The sequence below is a fragment of the Eschrichtius robustus genome, chromosome 15 (genome assembly GCF_028021215.1).
Source record: "Eschrichtius robustus isolate mEscRob2 chromosome 15, mEscRob2.pri, whole genome shotgun sequence".
NCBI lineage: Eukaryota > Metazoa > Chordata > Mammalia > Artiodactyla > Eschrichtiidae > Eschrichtius > Eschrichtius robustus.
The window spans coordinates 4,577,111-4,595,894 of NC_090838.1; the positions used below are offsets into that span (position 1 = coordinate 4,577,111).

The 18,784-nt window shown below is 45.8% G+C and overlaps 1 protein-coding gene and 1 non-coding gene across 2 annotated transcripts; one reads left to right on the top strand and one right to left on the bottom strand.

The window, feature by feature from the left end:
• The first annotated feature begins 534 nt into the window (after positions 1–534).
• On the top strand, positions 535–638 carry LOC137778213 (U6 spliceosomal RNA). The gene has a single exon (XR_011076792.1). It is a non-coding gene; the product is annotated as a U6 spliceosomal RNA (small nuclear RNA).
• A 3,250-nt stretch (positions 639–3,888) lies between these two features.
• Positions 3,889–18,169, bottom strand: CMPK2 (cytidine/uridine monophosphate kinase 2). Its single transcript, XM_068565040.1, has 5 exons — positions 17,495–18,169; positions 16,002–16,116; positions 14,870–15,071; positions 8,587–8,820; positions 3,889–5,487 (listed from the first exon to the last, which is right to left on the bottom strand). Exons 1-5 carry the CDS (start codon positions 18,167–18,169, stop codon positions 5,370–5,372), a joined length of 1,344 nt encoding a protein of 447 aa, XP_068421141.1. The 3' UTR covers positions 3,889–5,369.
• Positions 18,170–18,784: the final 615 nt, after the last annotated feature.

The following is an 18,784-nucleotide window of genomic DNA, read 5'->3' on the forward strand; positions in this document are numbered from 1 at the left end:
GACCCACAATAGAACTTCTTTCAAAATTGGAGTCAATGCTCTCCAACGCTGCCGCTGCTTTATCAGCTAAGTTCATGTCATATTCTAAATCCTTTGTTGTAGTTTCAACAGTTTTCACAGCATCTTCACCAGGAGTAGAGTCCATCTCAAAAAACCACCTTCCTTGCCCACCAATAGAAGTAGCTCTTCATCCATCCAGGTTCTACCATGAGATTGTAGCAATTCAGTCCCATCCTCAGGCCCCACTTCTAATTCTAGTTCTCTTGCCGTTTCCACCACATCCTAAGATCCTTCCTCCCCTGAAGTTCTAAACCCCTCAGAGTCATCCATGTGGGTTGGAACCAACTTCTTCCAAACCCCTGTGAATGTGGATATTTTGGCCTCTTCCCATTACTCATGAATGTTCTTAATGGCATCTAGAATGGTGAGTTCTTTCCAGAAGGTTTTCAGTTTACTTTGCCCAGATCCATCAGAGGAATCACTGTCTATGGCAGCTATAGCCTTATGAAACGTATTCCTTAAATAATAAGACTTGTGCTCTCTTCGGCAGCACATATACTAAAATTGGAACGATACAGAGATTAGCATGGCCCCTGCGCAAGTATGACACGCAAATTCATGAAGTGCTCCACATGTTTGATGTGGCACATATATACAATAGAATATTACTCAGCAATAAAAAGAAGGGAAATTGAGTTATTTGTAGGGAGGTGGATGGACCTAGAGTCTGTCACACAGAGTGAAGTAAGTCAGAAAGAGAGAAACAAACACCGTATGCTAACACATTTATGCGGAATCTAAAAAAAAAAAAAAATGGTCATGAAGAACCTAGGGGCAAGACGGGAATAAAGACGCAGACCTACTAGAGAATGGACTTGAGGATACGGGGAGGGGGAAGGGTAAGCTGGGACGAAGTGAGAGAGTGGCATGGGCATATATACACTACCAAACGTAAAGTAGATAGCTAGTGGGAAGCAGCCGCATAGCACAGGGAGATCAGCTCGGTGCTTTGTGACCACCTAGAGGCGTGGGACAGGGAGGGTGGGAGGGAGATGCGAGAGGGAGGAGATATGGGGACATATGTATATGTATAACTGATTCACTTTGTTATAAAGCAGAAACTAACACACCATTGTAAAGCAATTATACTCCAATAAAGATGTTAATAAAGAGATAAATAAATAAATAATAAAACTTGAAAGTCTCCTTGATCCATGGGCTGCAGAATGGATGTTGTGTTAGCAGGCATGACAACAACATTCACCTCATTGCACAGCTCCATCAGAGCTCTTTGTATAGCCAGATTTACTGTCAATGAGCAGAATTTTTGTTTTATTTTATTTTATTTTTTTGGCTGAGCCACGTGGCTTATGGGATCGTAGTTCCCCGACCAGGGACTGAACCTGGGCCCACAGCAGTGAAAGCACCGAGTCTTAACCACTGGACTGCCAGGGAATTCCCAGCAGTAATATTTGGAAAGATTTTTTTTTTTTTCCTGAGCAGTAGATCTCAACAGTAGGCTTAAAATATTCAGTAAACAGATGATCTGTTATCTAGGCTTTGTTGTCCCATTTACAGAGCACAGGCAGAGTAGATTTAGCATAATTCTTAAGGGCCCTGGGATTTTCAGAATGGTAAATGAATATTGGCTTCAACTTCAAGTCACCAACTGCATTAGCCCCTAAAAAGAGTCAGCCTGTCCTTTGGAGTTTTGAAGCCAGGCATTGACTTCTCCTCTCCAGCTATGAAAGTCTTAGATGGCATCTTCTTTCAATATAAGGCTGTTTCATCTACATTGAAGATCTGTTGTTTCATATAGCCACTGTCATGAATTATCTTAGTTAGATCTTCTGGATAACTTGCTGCAGCTTCTACACCAGCACTTGCTGCTTCACTTTGCACTTTGTTGTTACGGAGACATGGCTTCTTTCCTTAAACCACATGAACCAACCTCTGCTAGCTCCAAAATGTTCTTCTGCACCTTCCTCACCTCTCTCAGCCTTCATGGAATTGAAGAGAGTTAGGGCCTTGCTCTGGATTAGGCTTTGGTTCAAGGTAATGTTGTGGCTGGTTTGATCTTCCATCCAGACCACTCACACTGTCTCCATATCAGCAAGACAGCTGTTTTGCTTTCTTATCCTTCATGTGTTCACTGGAGTAGCACTTTTAATTTCCTTCAAGAACTTTTCTTTTTTTGCATTCACAACTTGGCTGTTTGGTACAAGAGGCCTAGATTTTGACCTATTTTGGCCTTTTGGCATGGCTTCCTCACTAAGCTTAATCCTTTCTAAATTTTGATTTAAAGTGAGAGACATGCAACTCTTCCTTTCACTTGAACACTTAGAGGCCATTGCAAGGTTATTAATTGGCCTGCTTTCAATAATTTTGTGTCTCAGGCAATAGGAAGGCCCAAGGAAAGGGAGAGAGATGAGGGAAAGGCCAGAGTGGAGTAATCACATCAGACACAACATTTACTGATTAAGTTCACTGTCTTTACGTGGGTGTGCTTTGTGGCATCCCAAAACAATGACAATAATAACCTCAAAGATCACTGATTACAGATCACCAAAACAAATATAATAATAATGAAAAAGTTTGACGTACTGCGAGAATTACCAAAACGTGACACAGAGACACAAAGTGAGCAAATTCTGTTGGAAGAATGGTGCCGATGGATTTGCTCAACGCAGGGTTGCCTCCGACTTTCAATTTGTAAATAACTGTACTGTGAAGCTCAGTAAGGCAAAGGGCAACAAAACAAGGTGTACCTGTCTGTACATTATGAAGCACATTATGTAGATATGATAAAACATTTCTATGTGCATCACTGATCATTTCCTCGGTATATATTCCAAAAAGATACCAGGGTCTAAACATTTTTAAGATGCTTCACAACTGCTTCTAGAAAAGAGAGACATTTCACAGAGAGAAGAGTCGGCAACAAGGGGGATTCTACTGTAGAAAATGGAACAAACAAAATGAGCAAAAAACCCAGACACCTGCCACTGAAAGGGGACGCAGATGGAGAAGGTGGATATTGAGCTCTGTGCACAGAAGCTGTGTCCCCAGGTGGACATGCCCTCTAGGATGGAACTCCAGACACTTCCATACCCATTCCTTATTGACTTTTCCTAAGTGAAGGCCGTCCCCATTCTCCATCTGCATAGTGTCACCCACATCACTCGGTCCCCAAATGCCTCGCCACCATCGCTGAGTACCAAGCAGGTTAAAAGGAGAGAGGGACACCCTCCCCCTGACATTCCTGATGTCCCTACTGCTCACAGGAAGAACCTGTAGGTGGTCACTTGGCCACTCCAGCTGTAAGGGAGCCTTGGAAATGAACTCATAATTCTTGGCAGCCACGTGTCGGGCTCAAAGTTCTATGGCTGTGGAAAAGATGAGGAATAAATATTTGGGACACTAAAGGTCTATTACAGGAACAGAAACACACCTGGTAATGAAACAAAGCCAAGCAAATGATGCCTTGTCGTCGGTTTCTGGGTAGGAGGCGCTATCTGTTCTCATACTCAGTAATCTTATCCCTATTACAGTGTATAGAAGCAAGTGTACGAAGAATTATTTATTGGATTAGGGAAGACAATCCCTTTAATACCTGCAGTGAGGAAGGAACTGCACTTTCTTGAAATGACATTGAAAACAAAACAAAAATGCCCTCCTCTTCCTCTGAAAGCACTTTGACCACAAATTCACACCTTTTCACTTCTTTAACCCCAAATCCCCTCCTGTACAAAAGCCTCATTGGGGAGCCCCTTCAGGAAAACCAACACACACTGTGACAACAGCATAGGTTAGAAAATCACAGCAAGTTTATTCATTGGCAAGAGACATAAAGAAAGCATTAAACGTTTGTGTTTCTAAGCTGCCAGCATAAACTTTTCAAAATGTTTAAAGTGAATAACACCAATAGCATAATTAGATATCACATCTTAAAGAACCCAAATGCAATTTATCAGCTTTAAAAAATATTTTCAACTGAAATTACATCTTTACATATGTACATATATTATGTATAAACTACCTATAGTTGTTCTGAAAAATAATATGATAGAGTCAATATAAACTTTATTATAATTTAAGAGTCCGTGTGATAAACCTGCTAATGCCATAAATTTAATTATTTGGGGGAAATGTCTTCTTGAGACATTCCCCTAAAATAATTCACAGATTCAATCTATCTTAGAACTGGAAGGAATTTTAAGTAATCACCTGGTTCAGTCAACGCGTTAAGACAAATGAAGAATCGCTATCACTTTTTAGATCAAATTACATGATGTTCAATGACTCATCCAAGGCCCCATAACTATTAAGTTTCCTCCTTTCTCAGCTCTTTTTTTTTTCTAGTCAAACAGATCTCAATGCTGATTTCATGTGTAATCATAAGACATTCAAGTGCAAGATAATTCACTGAGAAATCCCATTCCAGGATCCACTGTGCTTCCTCAGTAAGATAAATTAAATCTGTCTGATGAAAACACACAACAAGCATTGCGTCCAGCTTCTTGGCTTCAATTCTGATTAGTAAAGCACAGCCCCTACACCGAGGACAAACAAGACGTAAACAGCAGTATAAGTACGTTGCTGGATTCGCTAACTTTAATGCATCTGCTTCAGTGCAAAACACTCATTCTATCCAAAGCCATGTTTTCAGAGGAAAGAAGAGGAAAGTCAATAAGCAGAACAGAATCCAAGGACTGTTGGTGTGTTTGTATTCAGAGCATCTTGGGTTGGCCTCTCAGGGGCTGTAAGCCTCAGACACAAGTCAGACGCCTTCTTGGTCAGTGTCCCCCACCCACAAGATGGGTCTGTGGGAGGGTCTTCCGACAGCCGGGACACACAGACACGTTCTTCGGGAGTGGTTGGCTCTAAGAATCGGGGCTGAGCTCACAAAGACGGAGTGTGGCTGGACTGGGAGGAAACCAGCTCCGAGCACATCCTCAAGATCTCACCCGGGAGCCGGCAGTGCAGGCGTGGGAGAGGCTGGAGGAGCTTCTGTTGATCTGGAAGGTCTTCTTGGTTGCCTCTGTCCACCTCATGCTTTCTAGGGGAGACACACCTTGGAAGGATCTGGTAGGGGTGCAGTTAAAAATCTGTTCCAAGAAAACGTTTGTTATACTTGGCAGAAAGCGATCACCGTCTCTCACTGGAATGTGCCCCGTCTCAGTCCCGATGGGTCCATCGGGTAGAAGTGAGAACAGCGGTTTAGGTAAAATCGAAATGTCCCACCTTCTGCCACACGACAAGCTCATGCAGCTGAAATCTGGGAAAACTGCATAACCAGTCGTGGGCTTAGATGCATCAAACAACATCAAATCTAGTAAAATGTGTCTCCTGGCCCAGAGGAACTACAATTAATTGCAATTATTTTGGATCTCGCTTAACACCATCTGGAGGACCTTTTCTCTTGAAGGGCTGGCATCAACCACGTGGCAGCCAGGGTTCTCCATCCGCTGGTAGGACACTTCTACCCTGGAGACAGGCAGAATGAAAAGAGTTGGCCCATTTGTTAACACAGCTCTTTACGCAAATGTTATTTTCCTACCATAATACAGACAGCTTGAAGCCAGGTCCCCATCTGGTTTATCGCACTTCCGCCCCCCAGGCAACTCGCTTTGCATACAGGAGACATTCGATACATTTAGTTTAACAAATGAGAAATTAGTAATAATGTTTAATAGCTTGCATTTACTCAAAACCTTTTATCCGCCAAGCATTAGCGTCCTGCATGGTCTTCTCATTTCATATTCAGAGTAACTTCAGGAGGAGAATCAATGTCATCCACCCCCATTTTGCAGAGAAAGGAGCAAAGGCTCAAAGAGATTAACTAAGTTTCCCAATGGCAAATTTCTCAAGAGTCTGCGCCCTGAAGGATGTCACACAAGCCAGAGGTCCTTGGCATATACATTGTTTTCACTTAGGAGTCTTCTACAATTGCACTAGAATTCTCTCTCTCTTTCCAGTGTTAGCTAGCCTTGGTGTGTACAGAATAGCTGGGGTTGATTTGAAACAGGAGGGAATTGGGCAGGGCACAGCCTTTGAAAGAATGACATAACCCGAGGACATGACATAAGCTGATTAGAACCAAATGGGCCCAAGATGGCGGACAAGTCAACTTCCACTAGCCCTCAGTATACGCTCACTGTGACAAATCAGCAAGCTAAATGACACACCCACAGGCGCCATGACAGCTCCAAAGTCTACCATAAGGATCAAAAAGTGGGTGGTGGCCCAGTTCCTGGAAATCCCTGCCCCCTCCTGAAATAGGTGGAATAATCCTCCCACTCAGCCTATGAAATTACCCACCCCTATAAAAACTGACAACCCCATATCCTGGTGCCTTTCTCACCTTCTGAGATGGCCCACAGTTTGACTGTGGAGTGCACTTCTCTCTAAATAAGTCCACTTCTTACCCGTCACTTTGTCTCTCACTGAATTCTTTCTGTGATGAGACATCAAGAACCTGAGCTTCATTAACTACTGAAACCAGGTGTGTGATCTCAGTTGGAAAACTGTGGGTTTTGGCCGGGTTCGCGTCCCGGCCTCTTGGGTTCAAATCCCAATCTGCCGCGCACGGTTTCAGATTATATGACCAAAGCTCTAGAGCTTTGTGGTTAAAACAAGCACCCGGACTCAGCCATATAAAAGAACGAAACAATGTCATTTGCAGCGACATGGATGGACCTAGAGATTGTTACACTGAGTGCAGTAAGTCAGACAGAGAGAGACAAATACCATAGGATATCGCTTCTATGTGGAATCTAAAAATAATGGTACAAATGAACCTACTTACAAAACAGAAATAGACTCACGGATGTAGAAAAGAAACTTAGAGTTACCAGTGGGTAAGGGGTGGGAGGGATAAACTGGGAGATTGGGATTGACATATATACACTACTATATATAAAACAGATAATTAATAAGAGCCTACTGTATAGCACAGGGAACTCTACTCAGTGCTCTGTAATGACCTATATGGGAACAGAATCTAAAAAAGAGTGGATATATGTATATGTACAACTGATTCAGTTTGCTGTACAGCAGAAACTAACACAACACTGTAAATCAACTATACTCCAATAAAAATTATTTTTTAAAAAAAAGTGCTCAGAGTAGATGGTGAGAAACGGAATATTTCCTGCCATTATCAGTAAACAAAGGATGTCACAGTCATCAGCGATTGCAGCCACCACGGATGGTGGGCTGGTGAGCCCTGAGGGAACTCAGGAAGGAAAGAATACCTGCCATCTAGCAGCCATCAGACTGCAGCCACTCCCTACAGAGAGCCCTGAGGAAACTCAGGGTGTGGAAACACAGGACACTGGCCCCAGATAGCTGAGGTGCGTTTCAAAGGAATGATTTCAGTGAGCCCAGACCCTTGCATCTTCCCATACACAGAAAAACGCTAAATTCCTTAACTTGACTTATCTGGTTTTCTTTAATTAACAATAATCTTTTGACGTTCAGACTACCTGTCCTTCGTTGCAAGACTCTTATGTGTCCTAGCTCTCCTGTCACCTCCTCCGAGCAGTTCTCTCAGGGTTACTTGAGATGCTGCCTTCCGGGCCTGAAGTCCTAAAAATTCCCGCCAAATGAAACAGAACTCTCAACTTTTAGGCTGTGAATATTTTTTTAGTCGACGATGGTCTGGGGCCATAGCTCTGCCTCACCACCTACCAGCTAGGAGAACATGCCACATTTCTTTCCCATCTGTGCCTCCGTTTCCTCATCTGTGAAGTGAGGACGGAAATAATGCCTTCCTTGCAAGTTTGTCGTGAAGTTTAACTGAATTAATACCAACCAGTCAATTCTTTGACATGGTTTCTCTGCACACAGCTGAGTGGTTAATTATTTATAACAGCATTAAGTTAGGATAACAGTGCTATCATTGTTTATTTATATAAACAATTCTGTTTTGGCTTTTCAAACCAGTCCTACAGAAGTGATTTAGTCAGCCTGAGAAGCAGTAAGATGGTCCAGACACTCCTGCTATTGTGTTCACAGCTTTCTAATGAAAATGAAAGCACTGCCTTAAAATCAGAAAGGTCTTGAGTTTAATCCCAATTCTACTACTCAGTAGATATGCAAGTTGTAGACAAATCACTTAATCCTTTGAGCCTCAGTTTTATAAACTGTGGAGTATAGCTAACATTGTCCTTGCAAGGGTTACAGAGCCTCAGAAGTAAAATGCCTGACACACGGTGAGCCCCTAACAGGTAAAAGTCACTGCGAGGCCGTCAGACGGTGCTCGTGACCATTCTGTTACGATGACCCCGAAAGGTGTATTGTCTCACTCAGGTTCACGCCGGTGCTGGCACAGCCAGGGCTAGAAAGACTAGGAAGGAGGTCTGATCCCCAGTCAGATATCCTGTGGCTACAAAACCACCACGCAGTGGCCCCATGGAACAATCCCACTGAAAGGAGTGAATCTAACTTGGAGCACACTGCCTCTCAGGTTGGAAAATGGGAACCGTGTCATGTCCTGCACTTTGGTTACCAGAGTCAGTGCTGTTTCTGGCTCGTCGCCACAGCCAGGGACCCCTGCCCCTCACATGGCATCGGGACACCTACTTTTGACGAAATATGCTGTTGGCCTCCAGTTCAGCCTCCTCCTTGGTCCTCTCCATGCCCCGGCCCTCGATCCTCTGCATCCTCTCCTCGGGACTCACGGTAAGCAGCAGGACCAGGTCGGGTTTGAGCAGGTCCCTGGGCCACTGGTATATAGGGTGATGGGCAGGGGGCAGGTGCTGGAGGCCCCCACTTACCTCGGTGGCTATGGTGTAGGTGGCCGTGCTGTGCCAGTACCTGAGAAGGAAAGGGGTAGTGAGTTCCCCGTCCACAGAGGAAGTCAAGGGAGCACCTGAAAACCAGCTGCTGAGGACGTTGAAACCAGGGATGGCTCTGCTGAACTTGCCCTAGTACCGTACACATTAAAGAGGTAAAACTAAATCTTATTTTTTAAAGTATTTATAAAATGGAAAAATAAGTTAAAATCAACAACCACAATAAGAATCCAGTGCACACCACCCAGAGCTCCATTTACTCAGTTAAAACTGCATGTATTGTGAGACCACTCTGTTGCCTTGGCCCTGCAGGATGCTTTCTTTTGTGATGGCAGGTTGGCATGGGATGGTAGATTTGTTCGGTAGTCCACTGGTATTTAATGCTGTATCTTGGCCAAACAAAAATCTGCAGGCCCATTCAGCTCCTACAATGTTTTAAAACTGAACTTGCTGACAAGACATGGAAACAACCTAAATGTCCAAAAACAGAGGAATGGATAAAGAAGATGTGGTACATATATACAATGGAATACTACTCAGCCATAAAAAAGAATGCAATAATGCCATTTGCAGCAACATGGATGCAACTAGAGATTATCATACTAAGCGAAGTAACTCAGAAAGAGAAAGACAAATACCATACGATATCACTTATATGTGGAATCTAAAATATGACACAAATGAACCTATCTACAAAACAGAAACAGACTCACAGACACAGAGAACTGACTGGTGGTTGCCAAGGGGGCGGAGTCGGGGAGGGATGGAGTGGGAGTTTGGGATTAGCAGATGCAAACTATTATATATAGGGTGGATAAACAACAAGATCCTACTGTATAGCACAGGGAACTATATTCAGTATCCTGTGGTAAGCCATAGTGGAAAAGAATATAAAAAAAGAATGTAAATATAAATGTGTATAACTGCATCACTTTGTTGTACAGCAAACATTAACACAACATTGTAAATCGACTTCAATTTTAAAAATAAATAAATAAAAAATAAAAAAATTGGACTTGCTGATGAAATCCACATTCTAGGAACCCTGGATAGGAGGCCTTTGTCTTTCCCAGCTCTCCAGGCATCTAATTGCATCTGCACAGATCAGGAAGAGAAATAAACCCAGATAAAATCTCTGAAACTCTGTGAATGTCCTCCCTGAGTGAAGGCGGTCACTCTTGACCGGCTGATCTTAAAAAAAGATGCTTTGAGGAGAGGAAAAGAAAATCACAACCATCAGAGAAAATCAAATCAGCCCGCTCTTTCAAAAAGCCCAATGGCTTTCTACCACCTGCCAGAAAACATTGAGCCTCCATCTAAGACACAAACACCTTCACAGTGTGGACCCAGGCACGCTCTTTCATGGGGGTCTGTCTTCACACTTTTCCTCCAGCTGGAGTGAGGGTCTCAGGCAGCAAAGTGCCTCCTCTTCCTTCTGCACGCCACGCAGAGGAAGCCCCCAGCAGAATTCACTGTTTCCTCCTCTGGGCTGTCAATGCCCTTCATACTCAGCTCTACTGAAGGACTTATTGTAAATTAGAGCCAGCTGTGTACAAGTTTATCTCTTTCATCTCCTCCATTAGATAATTCATTTTTTACTCATCTCTGGATTCCAAAATCTGAAACCAGCATCTGGCACACAATAGGTATGCAACTAATCATGTTTTTTGGATGTAGGAATGAATGAATTAGAATTATTTTATTGATTGGCATAGTTTATTATACTCTTGCCCTGTTCGTGTCATATTCCAATTTTAAGTGACGAAATGCAAAACTCCAAATCCAGTGTCAAAGGACTATCACCTACAAAAACATTTATGAAACAATTATAAACATCCCAATGTCGAGAGGCACCCACGGCCCCACCCTTGTCTGTATTTTCAATTTACTGCCTGTACTGTTTTAAAATCCTAAATTCTTAATCACTTTAGATTTGAACTGCTTTTCACAGTGAAAAGGACATACTGGTCCTTTATCTACAAAGTAAATGCAGAGTGTTATCCAAGCTGTGTATTGTTTTACTCTCTGCCACCTACTTGCTTTGTGTACATTGGTAAGTCTCAAATTCCTCTTCTGGAAAATGAAAATCATGAAAGCTTTGTTTTCCTCCCATAGTTTTTACAAAAATAGTCAAGTGCTTTTTAAAAATGTATCACACTTGAATTGGGAGATTGGGATTGACATATATACACTAATATGTATAAAATGGATAACTAACAAGAACCTGCTGTATAAAAAAATAAATAAAATTCAAAAAAGAAATGTATCACACTGTCATTATAAGGCAATATTTAATTCTTATTGGACACTAAAGCTGCATGATTTCAAATTATGATAATACAATACAGAGAATACTGAAAAGAACAAAGGTAAAAAATTAATTTGGGGGCTGATCAATTCTAATATCATTCATTCTTCAAAGCCCTTTTCCACCTCCAAAAGCGTGGCCAGTGTAGCTGCTAGCTCCTTGAATTCTGCCTGGGGCCATTCCTATGTATCACTTACCAGACTTCTAATCACTTACAAACTTGTACTTTCACCTTCTTCACCAGATACGTCTTGTCTCCCAAGCTGAATAAACCCAAGCAGGTCCAGGTTTTCTTCTTCTTGGCAACAAAACTACAATTTGCGCTGCATTTTACACATGCTCCGTGTTCACTGAATTAAATACTTAGCTATGAATACAGAGGCTGATATCATCTAAATGTAAAAAGCCTTCTTTATTGTAGAAAAACCATCAGCAAGAAGATTTTTAAAGGTAATGAGGGTGATTAAGTTGCCAACCTTAACCGCAGTCACAATCAAAAATTACTCCGTCTCCCTTCTTTTTTCAGCCAGATGATGGTGTTGTCTAAAATGGATTTCCTTAAAATCTTTAAACATGAACAAAACCCACCCAGACAACAAATAACTGCTCTTTTCTTCTCATCTGACAAGGTGATCTAGCATTATCTCTTTAAAGAAACAAAATTGCAGACAATTCACAGACATAAAGAAGAAAAATCGGGGAAGAATGGGAGCCCTGTTTTGCAAAGCCAGAGTTCTCTCACTGACAACACTCCTGCTCATTTTAAATAATCATACCCTCTGGCCATCAATTTCAGACTCATTATTTAGTATTCTCCATTCCTGCCATCAGGGAAACCACATTAGTTCAAATCAAATGCAATTTGTTGACACATTATACATCACTTATATAATAATGCCTTATATTTTTATAGCAATTTGCTGTTTTGAAAGCACGTCCACCTGCATCAGCTCACTGGGTATTCATCACAAGTCTTTTAGTTTTTATTCTGTATTGGAGTATAGTTGATTAACAACGTTGTGTTAGTTTCAGGTGTACAGCATGGTGATTCAGTTATACATATACATGTATCTATTCTTTTTCAAATTCTGGTCAGCAGGGAAGGGATAAAGAATATCATCATTGAACAGATTAGGAAACGGGATGCAGAGAATAAGTGTCTACCTACATGCAGAAGCCAGTACTGCACCAGGATTTTTGGACATCCTAGGAAATAATGTGCCTTATGAAGTCACACTTTATTAGGAAAAGCCTAGTCTATCTCCTTGAAATAAAGAGAGACTAACAAATATATATATATATATATATAAATATGGTAAATCCAGGGACTTTAACAATAGGGTGAAAACATCCCACAGGTGAAGAAGTCCCACAAAGGAAAGCAATGTCTTACCCTTGTCTAGGATTCCTTGTAACTTGCCAACTTTGAAATCACTATCTTCCCATCCCCAAAGTTAAGAGTACCCACTGGCATTATAGCTTACATGACAGCAAAGGCCTTCTAACTAATTTTTACGGTTTTCATCTTCCCCACCACCACTCACCACCGCACACTTTTTCTTAGTTCCAGTCACCTTTCCCCAGGCTTCCCACGCCTCAGACCACTCTGCTTCTTCATCCCATAAATATCAAGCCCCTTGCTTTGGTGAAGGCAGATTTGAGATGTATTCTGCCGTCTCCTTGCTTGCCGGCCTTGTGAATGAACCCTTTCTCTGCTGCAAACAAGAATCTCAGTGTTTGGCTTGGGGAACGTCGAACCTGGTTTGGTAACACACATGGGCACCAAAGTTGTGTAAAAGAATGGTCACGGCAACAGGGACGATTCTCACAGGTGGCGTGAAGGAAGGCAGATGCAAATAGCAGTCAATGTCTACCTGCCTGTATAGACAGTTCAGGAACAAGCAGAACTAATCTACGGCGATGGAGTCAGGGTCGTGGTTCCCACTGGCGGAAGGATGGGTCGTGACTGGGAGGGAAGGATTTACAGGGTGGAGTAAGGTTCTAAGTCACGATCTGGGTGCAGGTGGTACTTGAACGTGTTCACTTTTTAAAATTCCTCGAGATTTCCATTTATAATGAGTGCTCTTCCCTGAACACTTGTCAGACTTCAATGCAACTCCTCATCTTTCCACAAATAAGTAAAACTGCAGCAAGAACAAGACGTACACTGGAGTAAAGTCAAGGACGAATCCAGCTGCAACTGAAGCCCTTGAGTATTCCCCACCAACTGCATTCCTCTCTCTCTCTCTTTCCCAGGGGACAGCACTCTCCTAAATTTGGTGTTCAACATCTTTCCATCCCTTTTTTGGTATTATGTTTTGTATTATTTTGCATGTGTTCTACTGAACATCTTTCTGCAAGTTGATTTCTTTCCTTTGAAGTTATAGTTTTGTAACTCAGGCACATTGATGCATCCTACAAGAGCATGTGGCTGTTTGGTGCTCCATGTTATAAATATATGCCAGTATTACTTTACCCTTTCTTCTGCTGATGCCTTTGGTTTTTCAAGTTTTTCAATATTATGAACAAAGCTGAAACAAACTCTGTATTTCTTCGGGAAGTGGAAGCAATCTTCTCAAATTGCTCCTCAAGTCACCCTACAGGTGCCCACTCCCACCAGCACCATGTGAGTTTCTATCAATCTACATCATCTCCAACTCTGGGCTTTCAGACTCTTCTAATGAGTTCTCACCAACCTGATGAGAGTAAAATGGGCTCTCATCGTCGTTTGAATTTCCATTCCTAGTAGGACTTGCTTGCCGTTCCCTTTGTCCATTTTTGTAGCACTTTTAAGCTATTTCTTATATATGAAATTTCAAAATATAACTCAGCTTCTGTCACTCCATTATCTGAAACTTCCCAAAGGCCCCCCTCTGCACTCAGAATAAAATCCACATTCTTTATCACAGCCACAGACTCTGCTGACCTGTCTCTGCCTTTTTATCCATCCAGAAAGCAGCCCCTCGTCCACATGTTTTCCTCACAATGGCCTGTTTCTAGCCCTGGAATGTGTTCACATCTTCCCGTCTCTACATTTTGCTCTTGCTGACCCCTCTCCCACAAAGCTTTTACTCCAGGATTTTCAGGTGTGTCTCTCTTTGGTCATTCAGAGCTCAGACCAATGGTACCCCCTCACGCAGGCCTTCCTAAATCACATCTAGTGGGGGGTTAGCTGTCCTCCACTACACGACCTTGATCTCTTTATAGTATTTATCACTCTCTGATATTACCTTATGTATCTATATGCTTGATTATTACCTTCTCCTTCAACAGAATGTTTGCTCCATGAAAGCAGGGCACTGCCTAGCTCATTCACCACCGAATCCTCTAAATTGAGAACTGTCTTTGGCAAATGGTAGATGCCCAATATATGTTTGTTGAATAAGCCAATAAACAAATGAACCACTGAAAGCTTGATTTGTGAAGCAAAGACTTTTGTTAATATCCCCCATATGCTATTTCTAGCTCTGTCACTTTGGCAAGTTACCTAACTTTTCTAAGACCTGTGTTTCTCATCAGTAATTTTAGTATCCGTGTAGTAGTTGTTCCAGATGTTAGTATAGTATGTATAATGTCTTTAGCAAAACGCCAGCCAATGGTGTGATTAATAAATCATAGACATTATTCCTGTTATTATAATACACTTTGTCTTAAACACTATTGTGTACTTGCATGTATATGTACACACACACACACACACACACACACACACTACTCGTAGGTTAGGAAGAAAATGCCGATTTCAACGCATCTTTATACCCACCTGTCTACAATCACAGGCGATTTGGTAGATTCTTTAGCTATTTCAGAAGCCACGATATAATTGCCCAAAGAGTAAAAAGCTCTTCTAATGATAGTTGGTTCATCATCAAAGACTTTCCTCCACTGGCTGATGCAAGAGGGTGGTGACTTCAAGAGAACAGCCTTGAGTGAATCTGAAACTGACTGGGTCACAGTGGTTTTACCTGCAGGTCGGATACAAAATGCAGCACATCTTAACCACGGCCACCGTATCACTCCCAAAAGTTAACATTAATGTCCGAGCAAAGACATTCTTTCCACCTGTAACCAGAAAGAGTTGATTAAATAATACAATTCTTTACAAAAAGTTGTCAACCCTTGGGAATTCAGGATTCCTGTTCGGTGTGAGAATGCTTGAAAGAAAAAAAACAAATGGTCATCTCGTTTACAAACTAATGATAAACTCTGCTATCAGCTTCCAGGAACTCCCTCCTCCCATCACGCCTCACCTGACACAGGAAGGAGACTCACAGGGAACCACGTGACCCTGGGGTTCTCCCAGATCCACGCTGTCCTTGGGTATTACCTGTGGCCCTTGGAGCCACCCTTTTCCTGCTGTCGTGTGTTGGACTAAGTGTGGGCACGCCCACTGTACTCTGACGCCTATTTGGCAGCTCCAAAGGCTTCTGCCCTCCACTCCCTAGTTCGTCCACACTTTGTTTCCACAGGGGCCTCTGCACTGCCTGCAGTTCCTGGACACACCTGGCCGGTTCAAGTCCCCAACTCCACCCTGCCGTTTCTTCTGTCTGGAGGCTCTCTCCCGCCTTCCTCACCCAACCAACTCCTGTCCTACGGAAAGCTCAGTCCAGGATCCATCCTTCCAAGGTCTCCCGGACCGTGACTGCCCCTCATCTCCCACACTGAGGCTGTTGCCCTCCCACGTTCACCGGAGCACCTGAGGCTCTCCCCACCTTACGGGGATGGATAACGGAAGTTATCCATCTTTGTGTCCCAGGCCAGCCTTGCTCCGTGCCTGGCACACGACAGAGGCTCACAGGAGGCTTATTAATTGAACCCTGTATAAAGTTTTGTGTGTCAAGAATTGTCTATTCCTACGACCCACTGCCTGTAACTGGAAGGTAATAGTCTCTTACCTGTGGCATCCAGGCCTTCAATGACAATAACGGGGAACTTGCCCTTCTGGACCTGCTCTGGGCACTGGTCAACCAGGTCCAGCACAGCCCGGGCTTCAGGAATGAAGGATGTACACTGTAAAACAATGTCCGTGCATCAGCAGCAAAGCAACGGGGCCTCGGCAGAAGCTCTATCTAATTGCTGAGAAGAAGACTGCACAATACTAATAAGGCATAAGCTATGTTTGGCACCAGGCCAAAATGTGAAGTATCATGAACCCGAGAAAGGGCTGGATTGCTTTATTTCGTACTGCACAGCTGAGGCTCAAAAAGGCCGTAACTGTCGGCATCACCCAGCCTGCAACTCTCATGGACCAGCTTCCCCCAGAGGAGGAAGGACAGAAAAGATGCATAACTGCAGAGCAGTGTCACGTAGCGACAGTGGAACCATGGGCCCTGTGTGTCACAAATGTGGGAAATCAGCCACGCTGTAGGCTCCAAAGAAAGCAATCAGCATCCTGTCCTTTCCTAAGCTCTTGGGGGCTCAGAAGAGGGGCAGGAACTGCAATCACCAAGCGGGTAGGGCAGGGTCTCCGGGGGATTCCAGGTTTTGAACTGTGCATGACCTCATGTGAACTCACAGCACCTCTACAGAGAGGCCCAGACATGTATTTTCTTCTTACGTGCTTACTCTGAGCAGGGCAATAGTCTAAGTGCTTTCACAGTATTAACCTGGCCACTGTTGAAGATAACCCTGTGTGTTACTGTTATTAACCCCATCTACGGATCAGGGAAACCAAGGCAAAGAAGAATGTTTAATAAACTTACTGCAAGTGACACAGGTAATACATTCCAGAGTTTGGATTCAAACCCAGGTCTTGCAATCTTAACCACTCGGAGATGCTATCCCAAGGCTTATACAAGGTATCTAAGACCCATAGTACAGCCTAGGGACCTGCCCAGGCTGCGCTCAGGCAGAATCTTCGCTGTCCCGCACCGAGCACCTCCCGGTCCTAACACGGCAAGGCAGGTATTTTACAGATGAAAAGGCACCAAGCAACACGGAGTAGCCGAGTGTCTGGGTGGCAGCCAGTAAGGAAGCAGGCACCGCTTAATCTAAGTTTCTTAAACCCCAAACTCATGCCCTTGCTCTACACCCCGACCTCCCAGAAGAGGGTCATCACTTTCAAGAAGGCATTGCTTTCCCCGTACCCAGCGCCACCTCCCCCCCCTCGGGCACCGCCAGCGCGGGAGCCGCGCCGCTCCTGTTGGGATGTCAGTTTCCCCCATGGGGTTGGGGGTCCCTGGCGAGCAAGAATCTGGAAAGAGCCACGGTGTCTAAACAGAGGCTGGCCCACCGGCCACCTTCACCACCAGATTTGCGGACGGGAGTAAAGCAACTCCCCGGCAAAGGGAGGTCTGCACAGGCCAGCCCCGCGGAGAGCGCACGGTGGTGTCCGCTTCCCTGGCCTGGGGGATCCACCCTGAGAGCTGGCAAGGGACCCAACTCTTACCGCCTCCAGAACGGCGCGGGCGGCCTCCCGGTGGGGGAAGACCCCGGAGCTGGGCAGGTCCGGCACCACCGGGTGCAGCGCGGGCTCCGGCACGGGCACGACGCGCTCGCGGCCCAGCTGCCGCCACCCCTGGCCGCCCCGCCGTTCCCACGGGAGCTGCCACAGCCGGCAGAGCGGGTCGCCGGAGAACTCGGCCAGGCTCGGGCGCGGGGCCTCCGGGCAGGCGTCCAGCAGCGCCAGCAGCGCGCTCCGGGTGTCGGGGCTGTCGCAGGGGTCGCGGAGCAGGAAGCCGTGCTGCAGGCCCCCCGCCGCGCCGCCCGGGCGGTAGCACAGCAGCCGGCGCAGCTGGCACCGCCGGAAGGGGCCGCGCCGCAGCTGGTGCTGCAAGCGCTGGTGCAGCCGGGCCGCGCGCACCCGGGCCGCGCAGCCCGCGCCCCCGGCCTCCGGCACGCTCAGAGAGTAGCTGCGGCCCGGGGGGCCCAGGAGCGCGGCCACGCCGGGGTCGGGGCGCGCGTCCGGGGCCTCGTCGCCCACTGCGAAATGAGCCAGGGTGCAGCCGGGCAGCTCCAGCGCGAAGCAGCGCGGCGGCGCCATGGCCCGACCGCAGGCTCCGCGCCGCAGCCCCGAGAAGCGCGCGAGCAGCAGTGGGGCGGGCGGGCGGCGGCCGAAGACCATGGGCGCCTCCCGGTCCCGCCCCGCGCGTCGAAAGCGAAACCCGGGACTCGGCGGGCGGCGCCGCGGGGAAAAGCGAAAGCGAAGCGGCGGCGGCGGCGGCGGGAAGCGGGCGGGGCCCTGGATGGGGCGCCCTCCCCGGCCTCGGCCTCCGTCTCGCCGCGAGGTTGCGCCGGGAGCCGGCGGCCGCCGGGAGGGGACGCCCGCAGGGGCCGGGCCGCAGGCTGCCGCCGATGGGGACCCGCGCTGCGATCGATGGGGAGCGGGCAGGGGGCGCCAGGCCCCGTTTGAATAATTCCTCGGTGCTTGTGTGTGTGTATGTGTGTATCTCCCCTGTGTGTGTGTGTGTGTGTGTGTGTGTGTGTGTGTGTCTCCCCTGCGCCACCACGCTCACCGGCTCTTGCTCGCTCTCGGGTACCGCCGACTCCTCATCTGGGCTCGCCTTGCGGGCCCCGCAGACGCGGCCGCTCGCGACCCCAGCCCTGCGCCCCGAGCGCCCTCCCCGCCCGCGCCCGGACTCCAGGCCTGGGGGCCGCTGGAGCGTTTTCACCCCGCTTTGCACACGCTTTCCCCTCTTTTGGAATTAACCCCTCCTTTTGCTGACTCTCAAACTGAGAA

Coding starts and splice junctions, on each gene's coding strand:
- CMPK2 (XM_068565040.1), bottom strand. CDS start 18,169: ATGGTCTTCGGCCGCCGCCCGCCCGCCCCACTGCTGCTCGCGCGCTTC. Junction 16,117..17,494: donor CCCGCGCCGTTCTGGAGGCG/GTAAGAGTTGGG, acceptor ATTGTTTTACAG/TGTACATCCTTCATTCCTGA. Junction 15,072..16,001: donor TGAAGGCCTGGATGCCACAG/GTAAGAGACTAT, acceptor TCCGACCTGCAG/GTAAAACCACTGTGACCCAG.